This window comes from Corvus brachyrhynchos, unplaced genomic scaffold, assembly GCF_000691975.1.
Source record: "Corvus brachyrhynchos isolate BGI_N302 unplaced genomic scaffold, ASM69197v1 scaffold200, whole genome shotgun sequence".
NCBI classification, from domain to species: Eukaryota; Metazoa; Chordata; class Aves; order Passeriformes; family Corvidae; genus Corvus; species Corvus brachyrhynchos.
The window spans coordinates 6,090,696-6,106,392 of NW_008236184.1; the positions used below are offsets into that span (position 1 = coordinate 6,090,696).

A 15,697-nucleotide genomic window follows, 5' to 3' on the forward strand; every position below is an offset into this window, starting at 1 on the left:
ATTAAAGTAGTTCCCATCCAGCAGAAAAAAACCTTTTCCCTTTTGATCCCCCAAGCCCATTTGTGGAGCAGCAACACTGACAGAGCTCTTGTGTTTTCCCAGGTGGGCCCTGGCAGAGAGCAGCTGGCAGGGATGAGGAGGGACATCCTGAGATCCTGGGCTGTGCTTGTGGCAGTGATGGGGCTGAGCGCAGCCGAGGACTTCCCGTGGACCAAGAACAATCCAGGCTCCTTCTACTACGGCACTTTTCCGGCTGGTACCTTCCAAGCCCACTTGGTTTGGGGGTTGGAATGTTCTACACCTGCTCCTGTGTTTGCACAAGGAAGCAACCCAAAGGTTTTCCTTGTCCTTCCAGGGAAATGGCGGAAGCAGAAATCGAGGTTGTTGCAGAATGCAGGAACACCTTTGGGATCTGGTCCTGGGAGTACAGGGATCCCCATAACCCTGCACTCCACAGGGCCACTTAAAACAGGAAATACAGAAGAAAGGCTCACAGATTAACAGTTCATATCCACATCTCCCTGATTAAAATGCAGTGTAACAAGTAACACCTGAGAACTCTTCTCCTTTTTTATAAATTATCTACAATTAATGAAATAAACTAAAAATACCCTTTGTTAAGCAGCTAACTTAAGAACTGAGTGAAATAACTGCTGGGTTTGTTTCAAGCTGTTCAGTATTATCCAATGCACTCTCCAGTATGGATTGATGAACCTTATTCTTTCTTCAGCACATATTTAAATACATTTCATCCAAGCAAAATCAAAACTAGAAAGATATAGGCACTGATTGGTTTTCATGCTCAAGTTTTTAAGTAATTTATGAATTGGTATTTTGTGTAACAATAGGGAAATAATCCAGAATATTTCTATATATTTTATGTAACATCTAAACTTGTAGTTGCTAAAACCACTATGAACCAGCAGGAAGAAATTATGTGAAAACCTAGTTTGTTTTTTACAGTAACATATTTCTGCCACACTATCAATGCCCTACCTCATCACTGTAAAATACAGACTTTACAGATTTAATAAATGAAAGGATTTGATTCCTTGCTCAGTGCATCAGAACACAACACCTTCAGTCCCATTTTCACTCACTTTTTAGGCACAGATACATTTTCACCTAGAAAACCTTGGCCTCTCCAGCAGTGCTTACTTTCAGTTTCAGTTCCTTTATCCTATGAACATTTAGCAAGACCAACTAGCAGGAAAAGATTCCAATAACTCCCCTGTTTTTACCTTTAGGTTTCTTATGGGGTGTTGGAAGTTCTGCCTACCAGACTGAAGGGGCCTGGGACAAGGATGGGAAAGGACCAAGCATCTGGGATGCTTTCACTCACAAGAAAGGGAAAGTGTTTAGGAATGAGACGGGAGATTCCACGTGTGATGGCTACTACAAAGTTAAGGTATTGTTCAAGAGGAATGAATTGCACCTCTGCAAATGTTCTGGGGCCATTCCATGATCCCGGTTTCCCATTTTGAAGGAACAGCTTTAGCTGCTCTAAAGGCTCATTTAATTTAGGAATCCAAGGGCTGGTATTTTAAATTAGTACAGTAAAATCTTCTTTCCTTATAATCTCATAGAACCAATCATACCACAGTATTTCCCAAATACATCTCAGCCTTTCAGGATTTTTGTGTCCAAAGAAATATTCTGGAAGTCCAAATGCTTAGTTAGAAATACAAGAAACACATTTGAGCATTAAATAAAACTAACATCTTTTTGTGTGAGCCTGTATGAGGTTTTCTATGTGTTTTTAAGAGGCTTTAAAAATCAGTCTGAATATTCCCCATTTTTTGAAATGATAACAAACAAACAATCAATGCAGCTCTGTTCACAACATGCTTCCAAGCCTAATACCATCAAAACCAATTTTCAAATTACTGCGCTGGAAGAAAGACAGATACACAGCAAGAGGAATCCAAATTACTGTGAGAAGCCAGGGTTATGTAATTGGAATTGCAACTAATTTAATAAAAGTTATATTCCACTGAGGTTTCTCCACATACATGAAGTTCAAGGGAGAGCCAGAGGTCTCAGCAAGAACTAAGAGAAAAGAAACTATGCCTTACTCTCCTAAAATGGGAAAATGCAGGAGAGGTTTCATTTGAACTCTCAAACCAGCGGAAGTTTGAAAGAACAGCTTAATAAAAAAATTTAGAGAAGCTGGGACTCTGAGCCTCACTGGGCTGTGGCACCAGAAGACATTGACACAGAGATGATTTGGGCACTCACTACACTGGGTTTGTATTTAGAAATACTTTCTAAAAACTTGTTTGTGTTAGTCCAGTTACATGATCCTCTTTATATCAAAGCACTCTTTGCCTTTATCATCAGAATTCTCTTTGCATTGGTTCAAATACCACAAATTTCTAATTTCATTTAACACGGAAGAGGTACAATTTCTTAGAAAAAGAACATATGTTCATATGGAATTAAGGGGGTTTTCTCATTCCAGTATAAGACAGTAAATGAAAGTCCAAGTAATTATGGTTTTGAGCCTAATGTTTGAGGTCAAGATTTACAGGCTTCTACTATTTTCTAGAACATGCACATTACAAATTCTGACATGAATATAATTGTGTTGCAGAACCTCAGCTCATTTTTCTGTAGTGCAAACATTCAGTTTTCATAGTTACACAAAACATTACAGGATTTCCTTGGATTGTCCAAAAAAAAGTGGTTAAAGAAAAAGGTTCAAACAGAACAAGCCATCATCTCAAAGATCAGAAAATAACTGCTGGAATTCTCTTTTGTGCAACCCTTCCATAGATTTTCTGCATTCAGTGTTATTTAAGACAGATCAGTAACTGAAGTTATTCTGCTCAGCCTCAGGATGTGTTAATCGGATTTTCTTCTCACAGGATGACATTCAGTTACTGAAGGAGCTGAAGGTGAATCACTACCTCTTGTCTATCTCATGGCCAAGAATTATGCCCACAGGCATCAAAGGTAAGCACAATTTCACCACATTCTTACCAATATTCTTACCTGTAAGGAATTTTACTCCAGGGTAACCCACAGTTGTTCAGCGTTCCTGTTAAACAGATCTGTTTCTCTGCAGAACAGAGTTTAACCATTACAGAATTCCCAGCGCTGTAATGTAAAATTTCTTGGTCAATAGTTTTAGATTTCTGTTCTTCCAGTTATTTGGGAACTAATCCAGGTAATTCCTTGTCTGTGCTTTTCATCAGCTGAGCAACTGAATGAGAAGGGAATACAGTTCTACAATGATACAATTAACAGTCTTCTGGAAAACAATATCACCCCTATTGTGAGCCTCTACCACTGGGATCTGCCACAGGTCAGACAATATTTAAATTAGTCAAACACCTCAAATAAAGGCTTCTGATAGAAATAATTTTCTAAGGTTAAGAACTAAGGGTACTTAAAATTAGAGAAGTCTGCATGATTTTAAGAACTTGTAAGTATTTCCTATTCATTTGCATTTTATATGCATTGAAGTTTTGAAAAATCTTTCTGAGCTAGAAACAGAATGAAATAGAAATAAAAGTCTTTTTTTATGCAGCAGCTGACATTCAAGTACAATTAGTGACTCTTGAAATTCTTATTTCCAAAGGTTCTCCAAGAAAAGTATGGTGGCTGGCAGAATATAAGCATGATAAATTATTTTAATGATTATGCAAATCTGTGCTTTGAGAAGTTTGGCGATCGTGTGAAACACTGGATTACGTTCAGCAATCCTTGGGTAAATCATCAGTGCTTTCCTTCCAATCACTCTGATTCCACAGTTCTGTTCCCAAAATTATGTGGAAGTGACACTAGAGGAGAGTAGGTTAAGAAAATGGAGAGGGAGAGGGAAGAGGAAAGATTTAAACCATTAATCTTTGTGGCCAAAAATGTCAGCGGGCAGATTTTGCACAAGGGCAGAGATTTAAGACATGAAATTCCAGGAATATTTTGAAAACTCCTCAGCTGGAGAGACACAGGAATTGGAAAGGCAGCTGTTATTTACCCTTTCCCATTCCATCAGCTCACTCCTCACCAACACCCTGTTCCCAACAAGCCACAGCACAGTACCAACCAGGCAGCGGGGGAGGAAATGGGAGCCACGGGGAAGGGAAAAGGGGACTGGAGACGGACAGCCCAGGCAGGAGAGCACAGGATCCACAGGAGGGAGCACATTCCCTGGCTCTGGTGCCCAGAGAAGCGCTGACTCTGTGTGTTTGCAGGCAGTGGCTGAGAAGGGCTATGAAACAGGAGAACACGCGCCAGGACTGAAGCTCGGCGGCTGCGGCGCCTACAAGGCTGCTCATCACATCATTAAAGTAAAAAAACCTCCTGAACACGTGCTTGAAATTACGTGCCAATTAAGGATTTTTATCAGATTTCACTCTTTAAACAGGAATAGTTTCACAACCATGTCATTTCCAACTAGGACTCTGAAATTACCATCTGGCTTTAAAACTCCAGTGCATAATCCAAGGCAGTCCCAATGTTAGGTGCTTCATTTAACACTGTTGCAACAATTTGAATTTTTCTTATATTATAGATGTCTCTAATAGTTTGTTTGAAGCTGGTTGAAAAAGAAAAGATCCAGGTTAGTCTAGAATTAAGCAGTAACATCCTGGCCTGTTGAAATGAACCTGAATGTTGCAAGTGACTTCAGAAGACTCTGGTAAAAATTAACTTTCCTCTGAATAAATTAGGGCAGAGCCATGGGACAGAACCCTGTCCTGAGGGCTGTGTGTCACTGCCATGTGGATCTCCTCCAATTTAGGGAAGGAAGCTTGCATAAAGGCTCTTGTGATGTCTTACATGAAATGAAAGTTTCTGTAATAAACACAAAAGAAATTCTGTGATATTTTCAGACTGACCTCAGTGCAAAAAGTGCTCACCAGCTTTCCATAGTGCCCATGGCATAAGAGAGGAAAATGTGCACATGATTTATTCTATTTGTACTTTTTTTTACAGACTCACGCCAAGGTTTGGCACTCCTACAACAACACCTGGCGCAGGGAGCAGAGAGGTAATCTGGATTCATTCTGTGACTGTGCTGCTGTTTATATTAAGGGCTTAAAGAACTGCAGAATTGTCCCTTTGTTTTAAGGGATGGTTGGAATTTCCCTAACGAGTGGCTGGGGGGAACCTGTTGATCCACACAGCCAAACAGACAGAGATGCTGCCGAAAGGTACATCCAGTTCCACCTGGGATGGTTTGCAAATCCCATTTACAGAGGGGACTACCCAGAAGTTATGAAGAATTATGTAGGTAAGTCCCAGTAACTGACTAACACATGAATAAATCCACACTTCCAGCACATTACAAGGGAGTAATTCCTGGCCAATGTGTGCTTTAGTCAAGTGAGGGCGCAGGTGAGACACAGCAAAGCAACCGAAGGCCCCCAGGCTGGACATGGCTCTTGAGCACTTTGGGGACGACACACCAGGACACTTTAGATCACTGTTTCCCCATGTATTGTACCCAGCGTCTCCAAACCAAAAGGATCAAAGATAATCTCTTCTTTAAAAAGCAGTCAAACTCAAGTGTCCTTGACATTAGCACTAAATTCAGGAAAACCATATTTGGCCCTGGCAGAGGCTGCCCAGAGAAGCTGTGGCTGCGCCTGGATCCCTGGAAGTGTTCAAGGCCAGGGTGGACGGGACTTGGAGCAGCCTGGGATAGTGGAAGATGTCCCTGCCCATGGCAGGGGGTGGAATGAGATGATCTTCAAGGTCCCTTTCAACCCAAACCATCCAGGATTTTATGATTCTATGATTTATTTTTGGTGAGATAAAGAAAACCAATTTCCATGCTCCTCAGAAGTGCATTTCCTGTAATTATTTTGATAGGTAGGAAGAGTGCCCAGCAGGGCCTGGGGACATCAAGATTACCAACTTTCTCAGTGCAAGAGAAAACCTATATTAAAGGCACCTCGGATTTCCTGGGAATAGGTCATTTTACAACTCGTTATGTTCTGCAGAAGAACTTTCCCTTTCTCCAAGCGTCCAGTTACCACACTGACCGTGACTTGGCTGAATTGGTGGACCCAAACTGGCCAGCTCCAGGCCCTAAGTGGCTCTACTCTGTGCCCTGGGGGTTCAGACGATTACTCAATTTCATCAAGGTGAGTAGAACAGATCTTTAATTATAAAGGAAGCACCAAAATGCCTGGAGGAGCTGCACTTACACTGGTTTAGATTTAGATTTTCAACAGTTCCATCTACTTGTCTTGTCATATTGGCAATTTTCTTTGTAAAAAAAAAGTGCCTTAATTTCAGCTCAGAAAACTACAGAATTCAGTCTTTTAAAATAAACCCCATAGTTAAAATCCTACTACACATTTTTCTTACCTTAAGTAAATCTAGAAAATTTCTCCTAATGCACTTTGCTAAATCACATTTTCTGTCAAAATAAAATGATTTTATGTGAATCAATCTAAACATTTCTGTTTGCAGACCCAGTATGGGAACCCCCTGATTTATGTGACAGAGAATGGAGTGTCTGAAACCGTGCAGTGCCCTCAGCTGTGTGACGAGTGGAGGATACAGTATCTCAAGGGATACATCAATGAGATACTGAAAGGTCACTTAGAAACAGCTTTATAGGATTTGACTTTTGGAGTGTTTTCACCTTGTCTATTTGTTCTTTACATCATAAATATTCACAAGTCAAAATGGACAGCAAACCAGACTAATAAATTTTCAACAAAATGACAACCTAAGCAAACACATTAATACTAATAAATACAATAACCTACATGAGATTTAAAACTGCAATGGATCACCAGTTGCCACTTTCAGAAAGGAGAAATTACCATGCCCATAGAGCTCTAGTACCTCTAAGCTAAAGATATCAACTTCAAAGAATCTAAATTAAATTACTTTGGCCTTCATTTTTCTGTCCTCCTCCCCATCTCTTCCTGCTATAAACCAAAACATTTACAGAACCATATTTTAAGGACAAAAACCACCTTTACCAGAGTGATTTGTGTTCTGTTTACAGCTCTAAATGATGGTGTTAATGTCAAAGGTTACACTGCCTGGTCACTGCTGGATAAATTTGAATGGAACAAAGGCTTCTCCGAAAGATTTGGGCTTTATCACATTGACTTCAAAAACAAGAACAAACCACGGTACCCAAAGGCATCTGTTGACTACTATAAAAAGATTATCAGTGCAAATGGATTCCCAAATCCAAGAGAGGTGATGTCAGCTGCTGATTTTGATCTTTTTCCCTTTTTCTTTGATTTATGTGCAAATATCACACTGAATTTCAGGAAACACCTTGCATGAATATGGTACAGAAGTGACACTTTGGTTCTGTAAATTAGGGATCTGTTTAGTACAGAGATATTCAGACACTGAAAGTGGGAACAGCCTCAATTACTATTTTCAAAGCATTCCACAAACTACCTGGACTTACTGATGCAGTCAAAAATTCTCAATCAGAAATTGTTTAGCAATGCTGTCAGATTTCTAGGCAGAAAACTGCACATATGTACTGCCCTACTGGAAAATAACATGGAATGTATTATGTGCTGTTAAAAATTTTATTGAACAATTAACTTTGAGAAATTCACTGCAATAAAACCCATGAAGAGACAAAGAAACTTTCAGAAAATCATGTGTTGGTAGAATAAAATAGTTTCAAGTTAATTGTAGGGACAAGTGTTGAGGGACAGGGAGGAAGGTGCTGGGAATGAGGAGGATGCTGCAGGCTAACAGAACTGTCACCCTTCCCCAGGTGGAAAACTGGCATCGGAAGGCCATGGACACCTGCTCTGCCACACACCAACACCTTGCTGCAGGTAATGATGGCTCTGTTTTGTTCTATAAAAGCAGATTCTGTAACTCTCAGATATTAAATTGCTCTCTGAATATGGATAAAAGGTATTTTCTCCCCAAAAGCACAAGATTCTAAAGAAAAATGCCTTTATTTACTGTCTCAAACTAAAATCACTGTAGCTAAATGGATCAGTTTTGGATGTTACTGAAATACAGGAACTGGAAGAGCTAATACTTAAAACGGAGGTTGGGGATGACAGCATTCTCCTTAAAAAGCATTCTCCTTAAAATAAAAGTGCTAAATGCGTTTTCAAACACAAACCAAACCCAGACAAATCAAGACAACCACACAGACAGAAAATCTCTAAATGTCTGACTTCTACACAAAGTGGAACTATAAATAAAAGGGCTAAGGACTGGCCTAAGATTGAGTTTGGTCTCTGATGCTCCTGGTAACAAAGAAACAGCAACACAACTGGGAGCAGCTGCTTGAGGACACAGAACACTCTGCCCACAGCTCCCACAGGGCCAGGCTGATCCAGGATACCTAAAAACTTCCTGGTGTAATTCAGGACCTTTCAGAATTCCTGAAGTAGGAATTTTTAAAAGAAAGATCAAGTAAATACTATAGATTCTTACAAGAAGATGAGATAAATTCCACATGGTAGCAAACATCCCAGCAGTCAGCCTAAGTTTATCCTGCTCAGCCTCCACTTCCAAGTCACGTTCAGTGTGAATGAACTGAGTTTACTGAACTCTTCCAGGCTTTTGGTGGAATAAAGTTCTACAAAATAAAACCCATTTAATTTTTCATCTGGTTACAGAACAATCATAAAAAGGCTAAAGTGCTTCCCAAGGATTTCTCTTTGACAATTTTCTTTTCTACCCTTTCCCCTTGGGGTGGGGGGAATAAAAGTCAAAAGACAGTAAAATATTGTTAATGCACTGCAGCTAATTCATAGCAAGCACAATTTTTGCAGCCCTTTGAGCACTGACATGTCTTCAGAAATTTAACTGAAAAAGAGAGAGAGAAAACCATCATGGATTTGTTCCAGCTTTGGCAGACTTAGGAAATTCTGTTTGCTTTGTTTGCTGTTTATCCAATGTCAGCATTTTTATGCTCAAAACAATCTTATGTTAACTCTAAGTTTGGTATGAGTGTACTCCAGAGGATTAAATCTCTTATATATTACTCGTTTCTCAAATTTTAGATTCCCTGATTACTCACATGGAAATGGTGACAGAGATTGTTCTTCCAACAGTTTTCACACTCTGCATACTCATCAGTATTGTCCTCCTCATATTCTACCTTCGAAACCACAGCTAAAATTACTGTTTGCACACATCTTCATTTGCCAAAAGGACTAAGCTGCAACTGTTTTATTTGATAGCTAAAATTTACCACAGATGCCTCTTTTTATACCCCTGTAATGAAATATTATTTATCAATCCACCTAGAGCTTTTATAGTTTTTCTATTCAATTCCCAAAACATCTTTTTGTTTTTACCAAAATCCAAAATACCTTCTCTTTCCACATTACTCTCCACTGATTCTAAGTAACAGATTTTACAATCCTTATTATTTTGGAAACTATTACACATTTTGTTCACCAGAAAAATAGTTAAGATTAAAGAGATTCAAATCTTGACAGTACAAATTTCAAGTGACTAAAAGCTGCTTGCAAATTCTGATTTCAGTCTGTTCATCAACAGAATTTTGATGACCATGTAATTGCTATTTGAAGAAAGACACATGATTTTAAAATATAAAAGGACTTAAATGTTCCAAGAGCACTGCTTAAGTATGAACTTATGCATGTCTAAAAGTTAGGATAATATATACCTTGCTATTTAGGTGTGGAGAAGAGTTGTTTGAAGTGAGTAAACCAAGATGACAACTTCTGAATCAGATTTAAACTACATCTCTCCAGTTTAGTTTACAGGAACTAGACTCACCTTATACAACTTCATAATATATTACACACAAATGTGGACTATAAGTAATCCAAGCACTTCCAAAATGCAATATTCCACCTTAAATTCCCTTCTACTGCTGTAGAAACAAGTACTATAAAAACTTGGTTCCAGAACACAGCTGGCTGTACTGAGCTGCTGTGCTTGAAACCAGAAATGACAGAAATTTATAATAATAATCTATAATTTATAGTTTTTAAAAGCATGAATATTGGGGTTTTCTTTATTCTTACTTACCAACAGCTAAGTTCTTAATGCAAAATATTTTTGTCTCAAATTATTTAGTCAGCATGTACAAAACTATGGAATTATTTAAATTAGACCACCAAAATGTTACTTCACTGACTAATCAACATAACACAGGCAACTGCCAAAATATTTAAATTATTATACCCAGCCAATGATACTGATTTTTTTTTCAAAAAAATACGCAAAACATAAAAGAAACACTGTTAAAATAACTCACTTCACATTGAAGGAATCAAATAATTTGAAGAGGAGAGAGAAGTATATCCAAGAATACTCCAACATTTAAATACAGGGACAAAGGAACCCAGACTGGCTGAAGATCCCAAGGCCCTGGATGAAGAGCTTTCCAAATTCTTCACGATGATGAAGCATCACTTGCTACCAGGAGAACGTGATAATATTGCTTGGTTTGTTGGTTAAGATAATTCACACTTTGAACAGTGTCTGATTGCATTCTTAATGATCAAAAATAAAATACAAAACCCCAAATTGCACAACTTTATTGAATGCTTGTAAACATATAAAAAATATCCACCATATTTACAAAATATTTATACTGTACAGTCATAATTGCACTACATTTTTAACAAATGAGGTGCCTACAGGTGAACTGTGGCTGTGGAGGTTCCACTTAAGTGTAATAAAGCAAATAAATCAGTAAAGATTAACTGTTTGAAGCCCAGAGTGTTTCTAAAAGTTCTGTTGGGACGGAAAACATTGAACTTTCCCCCTTTCTGTACCTTTGCTGTCCTGCCTGCTCAGTAACATCAATTTATGTGAACTGCACCTGACTGCACTGAGTTGTTGTAATAAAATACAGCCTTTCTTCACTGCTTCCATTTACTGTCGAGTCAGAAAAGAGACCTGCAAGGACAAAGGAAAAAGTTGGGATTAGCCACTCTTGTTAGAAATGGTAGAGATTAGCTCATGGAGCAGCTTCAAGAACTGTTTCCAAAGCTGCCGTTTTACTGAAGCATTTCCTGACAAAAATCAATAATAAGAGGAAAGATTTCCCAAATCCTCAAACCAAACCTCATCCCAAAAAGGCAAATCATTTCTATACCAGTCTCCCTGCTTAATTCTTCCCCATTCTGATGCTTTTCCACTTGTTCTACATTTGCTGGCAGCAAGGCAGGTCTCCTCCCCTTTGCACCTTCTCTGACTGGAGACCAGCATTAACAACAGGGAAATTTCTCTTCAAAACTCTTCTCAGATTCATTGGCAAACATTCTAGAAATAAGATGCAAGATTTCGTGGATATCAATCATCTCCTATTTGGAACTATTCTGTCAATTTAACTCAAAACATAACTCAGCCAAGGTGAGAAGGCAAGAAGTCACCACTTTCTGAATATCTTCAGTTCTACAAATACCACCTCATTCTTTTAATAGAAGACAAAATATCATTTTACTCTTGTTAAAAAGTAAATATAAAGCTCAGACCCACTGAACTCAGGATAAAAACTGAATTTGTTTGAAGTTTGTACTTTGATTATTTCATTTCAGCACCAACATTCCCTACCTGAATTGTTTGCTGTCCCATGTTCAACTGGAGCATTGGTACTGACTTGCCACGTTGTTTTAACCTCCTTCTGTCCATGCCCACTGCTTATCTCCACCTTCCAGATTTCAGGGTTATCACTGAGAGGATAATCAAAAAACACCAAAATTGAGTCAGGTTTTCAGTCACATCTGAATTTTATGCTGTGAACACTGAAGTTTCTCTTACTTTTGATAGAATTTCTTCACAAGAGCTGGTCTGATGGGCATCTGAAACACATGCTTCTCATTCAGAGGGTTTTCCTTGTAATACTGCATGCAAATCCTGTAAGAGATATCAAGTTACTTTCTTTAAAGAAATGCTTGTACAACAGAGTATAAACCTTGTGCAAAATTAACTATACTCTCACGTTTTATTATTTCCTTTAGTTTTCATTTTTAGTCACAAAGAAAAATTTGGCAGGAAGATCCAACTGCTCCTTCTGAAGTCTCACTATCATCAATAGGTGTTTCTTTAAACTGCCAAACAAACTCTCTTTGTGATAGTCATTTAAAGAGCAAAAGTAAAAATGAAATAATTACTGTGTCAAAGGGAAGAGATTCTCATGTCTGAACTGGAGTAAGCCTGTACAGCTGACAATTATTTCCAGCATGTGGTGAAGCTTTTGAACACGATGGACTTGTTCTTGGAGATCCACTGATGTGGAAATGAAGTAATCCTGGAAGAGCAAAGAGCTTCTGCTCTTACCTGAGCACTCTATTTCTACAGACACACAACACACCCTCAGTAAATAAAATAATCTTCCTGCTTCTTTGGAGAAGCCAACATTTTTAGAGCGGCCCAGCAGACTCAGAACAAAGTCCCATCAAAGTGTGAAAAAGGTTCACTGCCTTGACAGTGACCCAGATCAGATATCAAGGGAATTTTCTGTGAATAAGGAAATAAAACAATGACACTTCTACAGTGTGTTGTTTCAGCCTCATCATCTGCAGTTCAATTCCTCAGCTTACATTATTTGCATCCCACCACCAGCTAAGCATGCTCTACTTTCTCGTGCTTTCAGAGTTTCAAAATAAAAATAAAGCATCTCACCAAGTAGGTTACTGTTGCAAGTTCCTGGCCTGTAAAATGAAAAGGAGAAAATAAAAATTAAACTTTAATACATGGTATCAGATGAAATATAAGCGACACTCGAACAGGGATCAAATGGAGTTCTACCAAAGAATAGCACAAAGTCACCAGGAGTGTGATGTTATTTATTGACATGATCGTTCATTCCAAACAAGAAAAGCCCTGTAAAGTGGCATGGTCAAAGCATGATTTTATTTATCAGCAAGGCTGCACAATGAAGAAAACCCACCATGTACTTTGAGACAACCACCCTCCTAAGGACATGCAAGTTTACAAGCAGTGAAAATAACATAGCAAACGAAACAAAGAATGAAAGCAGGATGACAGAGCAAAAAAGAAATGAAGGGATAACAACAACGGCAAAACACAGAGCTCTAAGTTCTTTTGAAACAAATGAGTTTTTTAAATTTTGAAATTTAAAAGCTGAAAAGTTCCATTATTAAGGAACCTGGAAACTGCACTTCAGCAGATGGGAAGGAAGAGAGACTGAGGTTACCAAAAAGTTCATTGTTTCCTGCATGGAAAACCTTTTCTCTTGAATTCCTAGTCCTGTTACCAAGTGTCAGGCTCACCTATGAAAAAACTGACATAATCCTTCTTCATCTTCTCCAAGCCAATCTCCAGGAGCATCTGAATGGGAGTGATGTCACTGAGAGGAACATCCTCCATCTTTCCATGATAGGACTGTTGAATCAATTGACTTAAGAAACTGCTACTCCCTTGATGAATCTAAAAATGAAAGAAGTCTTCTTGTGATGTAACTGCGCATGAAACATCATAAACATTGTCCAGAAGCTCAACAGCAGGGAAACAAACTGTGACACATGAAAGCAATTTAAAAACAACACAAATGAGGGGCAGTGAAGGGACAAGAACTTTATTTTACTTGAAACTATACTAAATTTTAACATCTATTGTGAAATATAAATACGTACCCATGGCTGTATCTCACCAAGTTCCAGGGATTTTATGACCAGTGTGAAACAGTCTATTAACTCCTGATAGGAACTGACACCTGGAAAGAAAAAACCAGAATATTTTAATTACCAATCCAGGCTGTTTCTCTGGTTGTTAAGGCAGTAACAACAGGCCAACACACCCTTGCAAGAACAAACCCCCACAATTAAAGAATGAGAGTTGAAATTACAGACTGCACTGCTTTTTGGCAGCTTTGTCATATGATGACTTTAAAAAAGGTTACTCTAAAAACCAATGACCAACAGAGACCACTGAAATCTACATACACTGAAAATTTTCCTTCAGATCTAGAGAAAAGAGAAGTATAAAGTTTTCCGGTTTAGAGCAGATGAGTTTTGCTTTAGAGAAACTACCAATGGCTTAGTACCTTTTGCAGTCAAATAAAATGAAATTATCTCCTGCTAGATGCTGGTCTGCTATTGGAAGGTTCTAAGAAAATACATCATCCTACATACCTGAAATGGGCTCTTTTAGAAAGAGACTGCTGCTACCAATTTCCTGAAGAGCTGACGAGTTCTTAAAACTCAGAAATGGACATGAATTTCTCTGAGAAAGCAATACTGTCTAGCAGATAGACAAGAAAATGAAAGGAAAACAGATGAGGCACAATACACTCACCTTTCATTTTGCACCATAATTGCTCAGTAAAATCCAGGTCTTCTCGCTCACCGAAGATTGATTTTATGCAACTGTCCACAGCAGCTGTGTCACATTTGATTTTCTGAAAGAATTTATTGGTCTTCAATGAAAAATGGTGCCTGAGATCCAAAAACCTTCCAATTCTGAATTTGTCCAGAGATCAAAACTGGGTATATCACTAATTTTCCCCATTTTCCAGGGAAACTACCACACAGTAATTTGGAAGTATATTTTTGTTTAAACGTGAGTTTAATTCTTTCCAGAATTATCACACTGCATAACTGCTAGCCTTGGACCAGGAAACAAAACCCACTGTCAGAGAGACTTTAGATCTCAGCCAGGTATTGTCTGTGTACCCATCAGTGCCCTGGGAGGCCAAAATCCAGACACATAAATTCTCAAAATAGAGAGCTACTTCCCTGTAATCCTGATACAGAATATTTCTGTTGACACAGAAATCAATATATTCTTAGATTATCAAGTAAATGCTGCTTCTCTCGTAACAGAAAATAGACGTAAACCTTTCCTTGTAGGCTGAGAGGGGAAAAAAATCTTAATACAACCAAACGCATTTTTTATAATTTGAATTTGCCCATTGCTTTACAATATCATAAACCTCTAGATAAATAAGACACATATTCAGCTGATACTATTAAATTGGCCTCAAATCACTAAATTAGGAAAGAAAAGCAAATTAATGATAGACTGCAATGGCACAAAGGTCAGAATTCCTGGAAAAAATCAGACCTTCTCCCATTATTTTTACACAGCAGAAGCAGAAAGGAAGAGATCCATCTTTCTTTACACCTTTACATCTATGTATTTACACATATAAATAACATACAAGAAATAGTCAAAATCTGAAATAACTACAGTTGTGAGGAAAGTGAAATGACAAAGCAGCTGTTAGGAAATTGCATGCACCTCTCTTTCACTCTTGTTTCCAGATATACAATCTCCATCCAGCTTCTTCTTTAAATCTAGTAGAGTTAAAAAAATAAGTTCCATCACTATGAAAAGCGTCATCAAACCAATCATATTAATCCCCAGGCACATCATAACTAACAAATACACTGAAAAATATAATTTATTAATTTAAAAATGCTTTTAGGGGGTAAGAATACAGTCTGAAAAGACTTTTTAAAATATTTTTTATTCTTTTTACTTTGATCCATGATATTAGGACAAAGAAAAATGACAAATATGTATTAACCTATTTAACTACTCTGTGCATGGTTACAGCACAGAAATGAACATTTCTAGTTCTAATGCTTTAAAAGCTGTATGTGGAATTCCCTTTTACTCCTGTGAAGTGCTACACCCCCTCCCTCCCCACAGAACAAGCAGCAATTACCAGTCAGAAATTCCTGGACCAGTTTAAGAGCTGATTCAGACTCTGATGGCTCAGGCCACTCAGTCACACCTGTCTTCAGACCTTCAGCCAAAGCCTAAAGCCCGCAGGAAACACAACACA

The 15,697-nt window shown here is 38.2% G+C and overlaps 2 protein-coding genes across 3 annotated transcripts in view; one reads left to right on the plus strand and one right to left on the minus strand.

Annotated features, from left to right (window-relative positions):
- Positions 1-111: 111 nt before the first annotated feature.
- LCTL (lactase like) lies at positions 112-10,643 on the plus strand. The gene is made up of 13 exons (XM_008638478.2): positions 112-256; positions 1,248-1,408; positions 2,868-2,955; positions 3,198-3,307; positions 3,584-3,712; positions 4,197-4,292; positions 4,939-4,993; positions 5,075-5,236; positions 5,818-6,092; positions 6,424-6,550; positions 6,971-7,170; positions 7,712-7,775; positions 8,964-10,643. Exons 1-13 carry the CDS (start codon positions 133-135, stop codon positions 9,077-9,079), a joined length of 1,707 nt encoding a protein of 568 aa, XP_008636700.2. The 5' UTR covers positions 112-132; the 3' UTR covers positions 9,080-10,643.
- ZWILCH (zwilch kinetochore protein) overlaps positions 10,460-15,697 on the minus strand; it is a 10,458-nt gene continuing 5,220 nt past the window's right edge. The window contains exons 10-19 of one of the 2 annotated variants that reach the window (XM_008637488.2): positions 15,578-15,671; positions 15,148-15,203; positions 14,203-14,305; positions 13,542-13,621; positions 13,179-13,335; positions 12,568-12,596; positions 12,057-12,193; positions 11,704-11,799; positions 11,497-11,615; positions 10,460-10,839 (exon numbers count right to left, since the gene is read on the minus strand). In XM_008637488.2, the coding sequence (XP_008635710.2) occupies positions 10,748-10,839; positions 11,497-11,615; positions 11,704-11,799; positions 12,057-12,193; positions 12,568-12,596; positions 13,179-13,335; positions 13,542-13,621; positions 14,203-14,305; positions 15,148-15,203; positions 15,578-15,671 (963 nt within the window). In that variant the 3' untranslated portion in view covers positions 10,460-10,747. The other variant, XM_017736158.1, reaches the window with a different exon arrangement.

Coding starts and splice junctions, on each gene's coding strand:
- LCTL (XM_008638478.2), top strand. CDS start 133: ATGAGGAGGGACATCCTGAGATCCTGGGCTGTGCTTGTGGCAGTGATG. Junction 3,308..3,583: donor ACCACTGGGATCTGCCACAG/GTCAGACAATAT, acceptor TTATTTCCAAAG/GTTCTCCAAGAAAAGTATGG. Junction 7,776..8,963: donor ACACCAACACCTTGCTGCAG/GTAATGATGGCT, acceptor CTCAAATTTTAG/ATTCCCTGATTACTCACATG.